This window comes from Aphelocoma coerulescens, chromosome 5 (assembly GCF_041296385.1).
Source record: "Aphelocoma coerulescens isolate FSJ_1873_10779 chromosome 5, UR_Acoe_1.0, whole genome shotgun sequence".
Taxonomy (NCBI): domain Eukaryota; kingdom Metazoa; phylum Chordata; class Aves; order Passeriformes; family Corvidae; genus Aphelocoma; species Aphelocoma coerulescens.
In genome coordinates this window covers 64,814,477-64,820,476 of record NC_091019.1, presented here as the reverse complement: position 1 = coordinate 64,820,476, position 6,000 = coordinate 64,814,477, and the positions used below count along the sequence as shown (strand labels likewise).

General features: G+C 53.5%; 1 protein-coding gene across 5 annotated transcripts in view; it reads left to right on the top strand.

The window, feature by feature from the left end:
* The first annotated feature begins 1,436 nt into the window (after nucleotides 1–1,436).
* SAMD4A (sterile alpha motif domain containing 4A) overlaps nucleotides 1,437–6,000 on the top strand; it is a 96,570-nt gene continuing 92,006 nt past the window's right edge. For 2 of the 5 annotated variants that reach the window (XR_011151520.1, XM_069018609.1), the window contains exons 1-2: nucleotides 1,438–1,633; nucleotides 1,909–2,512. Coding sequence is in view for 2 of the 5 variants with exons in the window: in XM_069018609.1 (XP_068874710.1) it covers nucleotides 2,317–2,512 (196 nt within the window). In the remaining 3 variants the exon portion in view is untranslated. Of the gene's footprint in view, nucleotides 1,634–1,908; nucleotides 2,513–6,000 lie in introns of all 5 variants that reach the window. The other 3 variants (XR_011151519.1, XM_069018608.1, XR_011151521.1) reach the window with 2 other exon arrangements.

Here is a 6,000-nt window from a genome sequence, read left to right as displayed (position 1 = left end):
TATTGGGAAGAAATTGTTGGCTGTGAGGGTGGGGAGGCCCTGGCACAGGGTGCCCAGAGAAGCTGTGGCTGCCCCTGGATCCCTGGCAGTGTCCAAGGCCAGGTTGGACAGGGCTTGGAGCAACCTGGGATGGTGGAAGGTGTCCCTGCCCATGGCAGGGGATGGAATGAGATGAGCTTTAAGATCTGTGATTCCGTGACTCAGTGGCAGAGGGGTTCAGCCGCCCTTTGCCATGATCCCATCATGTCTCCCTCCCAGACCATCTCCTGACACCTGGACATGTCTCCTAACTCTGAGCTTCCCTGTCCTCAAAGTAATGAGGACTGGGAGATGTGGCAATGGTGGAATTATGGAATCATAGAATTGTTAGGGTTGGAAAAGCCCTCTAGGATCATTGATTCCAACCATTCCCCCAGCACTACCAAGCCCAACACTAACCCATGTCCCCAAATGCCACATCCACACAGCTTTTAAATCCCTCCAGGAACAGGGACTTCACCACTGCCCTGAGCAGTGGTACCAGTGTCACTTGTTCCTGAGCATGGATCAGATATTTTGGGGAAGGGATTCCTAAAGGGGCTCTGAGAGAGCTGGAGAGACACTTTGGACAATGGCCTGGAGTGACAAGACAAGAGGAAATGGCTTAAAATTGACAGATATTCCCACAAATAAAAAGCCCACAGATAAAAGCACTTTACACCTTTATTTTTACTTTATAAAATGTTTGATTATGTTCAGTGTTTGATACTTTCTTGCAAACACTTGTGCTTAGGGTTTTTTCTCCCCCACTTCCCTTGTTGTGTATACCTGTATCACTCACCCCTTGCAATGGGATAGAAATAAATTTAAAAAAAATAAAAGAAAGGAAAAAAGAAGGGGAATAAATGAGAAATGATACAAGAAAATAAAATCTGTACAGGAAATGATAACCCAAACACAAATCCTGCCCCTCTCTGGGGAAATGAATAACCCCAAACTCAAATCCTGTCCTTCTCTGCACACTTGGTGCTTGACAGGGTTAAACCCATGTCTATTTAATTAACACGTATATCTAACACGCAAAACTCCGCAAAAACAAAACAAAACAAAGTCTTAAAAATTACCATTTGGGGACGAGGCCCCATTTACCAGAACCCAAAGCGGCGTTTCTTCGCCCCCAAAATATCGCCCCCTGCCATTACCCCGCAGCCCACTAGAGGGTGGTTTCCTCCAGCGGGAGATGCGCAGGCCGGCTGCGGCGCGGGGCGGGGACCCGGAGCGCGTTTTCCAGCGCTGCCGGTGCAGGAGGAGCGCCCAAAATTCCCGCGGGAAGGGCGGGGGGGCAGGGGGGGCGCAGGGGGGCCGCGCGTCCCGCTCGGGCTCCGCGCTCCGCCGCGCGGCTCGGCCCCGCCCGCCCCCATGACGTCACTCGTATGCAAATGAGCGACATGGGGGAGCGGGGGCCCGGCGCGCGGCCGGGCTCAGTCTCGCGCCGCGGAGCGCGCGCGCGCCCCCCCCCCTCCCCTTTCCCTTTTCCCTTTTCCCGCCTCCTTCCCTCGTTTCCCCCCCCTTCATCCCATGGACATGGCACGGCCACCTTAAAACGCCGCGCCGCCCCCCTCCTCCCCCGGTCGCCGGGGCCGGTATGAGTCAGGTGAGTGTGTTGTTATACGGTGTGTGTGCGCGGGGGAGAACTTTTGGGGGTGGGGGGGGGGGGAACTGTGCTGCAGTGGGGGGGGGGGGTGCTGGGTGCTCCCCCCGCCCCCCCAAATGGCGGTGCTGGATGTGGGGGGATCGCGGTGACGGTGTGGGAATGCGCGTTGGATGAGGAGTGGGAGGAAGGCAGCGGGCTGAGTGCGAGCCTTCCTCTCCATCCTCCTCCTCGTCCTCCTGCAGCCCCCCTGACGCCCCCTCCTCTCTCTGTTCCAGGTGTGAAGCCCCCGCCGGGAGGAGGTCGTTCCCCTCGCTGGCTGCAGCCTTGACGCTGGGATTTTCCTTTTTTTGGCTTTTTTTTTTTTTTTTTTTTTTTCCGGCCCCACCACCTCCCTCCTTCCCTCCCTCGCTCCCTCCCTCCAGGAATCCAGCGCTGCACCGAAGCCAGAAGAGAGGGAGCAAAACCCAGCCCAGGCCGAGAGCTGCGTCCAGAAACCAAACCCGCCCTTCGCGTCGCAAAGGAGATTTTTTTTTTTTTTTTAATCATTATTATTTTTATTATTATTATTTTTATTTTTATTTTTAATACCCCTGACCCGAGCACGGTGGCGGCAGCGGCGCCGGGGCAGGGAGGCTGTCCCGGTTATTTATTCTCTCCCCGCAGAGCTGTCCCTCCGGCTCACCATGATGTTCCGAGACCAGGTTGGCGTGTTGGCCGGGTGGTTCAAGGGCTGGAACGAGTGCGAGCAGACTGTTGCGCTGCTCTCCCTGCTCAAACGCGTCAGCCGGACCCAGGCTCGCTTCCTCCAGCTCTGCCTCGAGCATTCCCTGGCAGACTGCACCGAGCTCCACATCCTCGAAGGGGAGGCCAACAACCCCGGTGAGTGGTGGCGTTTGCTGCGAGCCTTCTCGGGCGATGCTCTAATGCCGTCGAAATTTTCAAAAATACACCCAAGAAACGGGTGCGGTTTGGGAGCCGGGGGCTCCCCCAGCTCGACTGCGGGAACGGCTCCTCTCTGCTCACGTTTTATTTTCCGAACGGGGTTTGGCTTATTTCAGTTTGGTTTTTCACAGCAAACTACTCCGCTCCATGGCGTGGTGTAACTACGGTAGCATGAATGATTGGTGGGTTTTTTTTTTCCTCTCCCCCCCGTGCCCCCCCTTTCTCCTTCCATGCAGTTTCCTGTGAAATAAGTAAGTCAGGTCACGTAGAGTCTGGATTTTCTAGGCTTCTTTTGGGCAACGTGGCTTGCTTTGCTCTCTGCAACATGCAGAAGGAGCCCATCGCTACCTCAGACGAACTGTTATTGTATAAAGGTCTGGGCAACTGGGTTATCCTTTTTTTTTTTTTTTTTCTGTTTAATGTGGCAATTCCTATTTCATCATTCAGATCCTGTTTGGACGCATTTTTTTCCTGCGGCTCTGAATACCCCCTTGTGTTTCAGCAGAGCTCTAAGAAAATATGAGTGGACTGTTTCATGTTACTGAGCGTGCAGGGTGCAGGACAGAAAATGTGCGTGGCTACCAAAAGTGTATTTTTCTTTTATTTATTTGCCATTACAAGTTGCTCAACTCCTCCAAAGTAAACGGGAGTTGGAGCAGGATGGGAATGGCACAAGCGCCGTGCGAATTGCACCGTGTGTTCCCGTATTTATTTATGGGGGGTGTGTTACAGATGTGTGTGTTCCTGAGTGTGGATGTACACAGGGATGCAAGTTGCTCAAAGTAGAGTTTTTGTACTACAGAGGGTCGGTAGGGAAGGCAAAATGTCATTTAGTTGCGTAGTTCTGTTTCTCCAACGCCTCCCAAAAAAATACTCCCCCCCCCCCCCCCCCCCCAAAAATCCTGCAACCCGTAAAAAGCAAAGCAACCCCCCCATTCCTAAGCACCCCTTTGATTTAAAATCCCAGGGGACTGGAAGCTCTTGGGTTTTGGGCTGTGCTTGGCAGAGCAGTGCCGGGGAGCGGCCGGCTGCGTTCCGTGATGGGTGGAAATCTTGCGGCCGGATCCCGAACAGAGCCCCCGGTGTGGACGGGGCGGGAGGAATGCAGGGTCCTTCTCCAGCTGTTCCCTATTAGAGCACCGAGCCGGCAGGATTTGGCAGCTGCCTGCGCTGCCATTTGATGACAAGGTCCAGCGCAGCGCCGTGTTCCACCGAGGACGGATTTAAGTCCTTCTGCAGGAAACCGAGCCTGGAGCTGCTCCGGCGCAAAGGGATCGGGGCTGGCTACAGGGGAGCGAGGCTGGAATTGGCCGTTCCCTTATATAGCTCGCAGGAATGAGAGGGAGGAATGCTGCCGAGTGCGTCTGGGCGCAATACTGCTGCTTTTATAAACAGCTGAAGGGATGAACCTCATCCATCCCTTTGGGTGGGGAGGCCCGGGGGGGGGCCGGGAGGGAACACGTTCTCCAAACTCGGCTGCTCCAGGATAAATCTGCAGCTCCCTGTGCCAGCCTCAGCACGGGTTTGCTGCGATTCCCTCTGCGAGTTGGTGTGAGCAATATATTTTTAATTTTATATTTTTATTGGCATCGCAGCTTTTCATTCCAGCTGTGGGCTTGGCGGTAGCCATGTCCCCTCAGTTGGCCAGGGAATTGGAGGGGGGTGATTGGTCTCCTGCCATCAGGAAAAGCGAATTGTGAAGGAAAACAGGGCTCTGAAGTGGTCCTGGACACAGAGTCACGTAGGGCCGCCTGTGTGGTGGCGTTTGCTCGGTGTAAGCCAGGGTGCAGACCAGGGCTTGGGCCCTTCCCATCTCCTCTCGTGCGAGCAATCCCTGCTTGCCCCTGTAATCCCGTTGACCTTGCTGGGTGTGAGGATTTCTCCTGCATGCGGAGCTTGGTATCCCTCCTGCCTGGCCCTTGCTGCGTTGGTGGAGCTGCCTGAGCTCTCCCTGGCTTGCCTTCCAAAAATGATCTCTTCCTCCAGGGCATTTGTAACTGATGCCAAAACCTGGATCCATTGAGTTCCTCTTTCTCACCAAACTCCCCTCTGTATGGCTTTCCCATGGGATGGACATACCCATGCATCCTGCAGTGCAAGACACGCACTTTTCCAGGCAATCCTGTTGCAGTGGAGGGAAGGTCAGCTGAGATTTGTAACCAGGCTCAGTTAGGAAATAGCATTTAGTCTCCTGTGTTAGTGCTGCCTTCCTAAAACCACCTGAATTCCTTAAATCATTCCTGTTCCATGCCCGTTTGGCAGCCTGGCACTTGTCACTTGCCTGGCAATGGAATCACACCAAGTCCTGAACAGCAGCGTCATCATCGAACCTTGTGTTACTCATTACTTTTTGAATCCTGGTGTCTGCATAACTAATTTGGGCTCGATTCCCTCCTGGACTGGAGCCTCAAGTGTCTCCTGGTACATTTTCCAGGTGTTTGCTGACTTGGAAATGCTGGCTCCCTGCTTGTAGGTGCCCCACTGGTACCCCTGGTGGGGGCTGGCTGTAAGGCAGGGGATGTTCCCTTTCTGTGAAATCCACTGTCGGGGAAGGGGTGTCACCAGCTGAATGTAACATGCTGGGCTAACGTACTGGACCAGGTGTTGGAATTACACTGGGTCCTCGTGAGAATTGAGTTGGTTCATACGTGCAGGACCTGTTGCATGTCCCAACCCTGTGGGGAGGTGGAAAAACTGGAATGTTACTTGTAGGGGATGGTCCTTAGGAGGAGGTGGCAGCCTTGCTGTGGTCCATAGTGGATGAGCACCATCCTTGGAAATATCACCAACAACAGGCATCAGGAGGGATCCCAAAGGGAGATCAGAGCTTTGAGATCCTCTCTGACTGGTGGTGCTGGGCTCAGAGCCTTCAGGTGTGTGGACCAGGCACAGAGGAAAATCCATTTCAGTAAAGGTGTCCAGGTTGTTTCTTGCCTGGTGGACTCCAGATGAGAGGTCTGATGAATGGCAGATGTAGTAGGAAAACTCAAGGAAGAAAAATAACTCTTTTTAACTAGTTAATTGCCACAGAGAAACAAGTTATTTCATTTGAAGGTGTTCTGCCTTGTTTTTTTTTTTTCCAAGTGTGAGGGTATTTTCATAACGACAGCCAAGCCCTCCTCATTAGTACTGCAAACCCAGCGTGGTTCTGCTGTGTACAGCTGTGTATGACCCTCAGAAAGCCCTGAGGAGCCTCCTGATTCCATGGTTCTCTGGATCCCTGCCTAAGGCTGGAGGGATGGATGTAACCTTGTTGCCAGCCTCAGATCAGGGATGTCTTGCAGGAAGTTGCCCTGGTGTCTGGGGGAGCACGGAGATGTGGGGGCTGCTCAGGTGGCTGCGAGACCACCCTCAATCCATCACTTGGTTTTAAAGGGAAAATAGGAGTGGGAAGCAAACATGGAAGGACATCTATATGTTCTTCA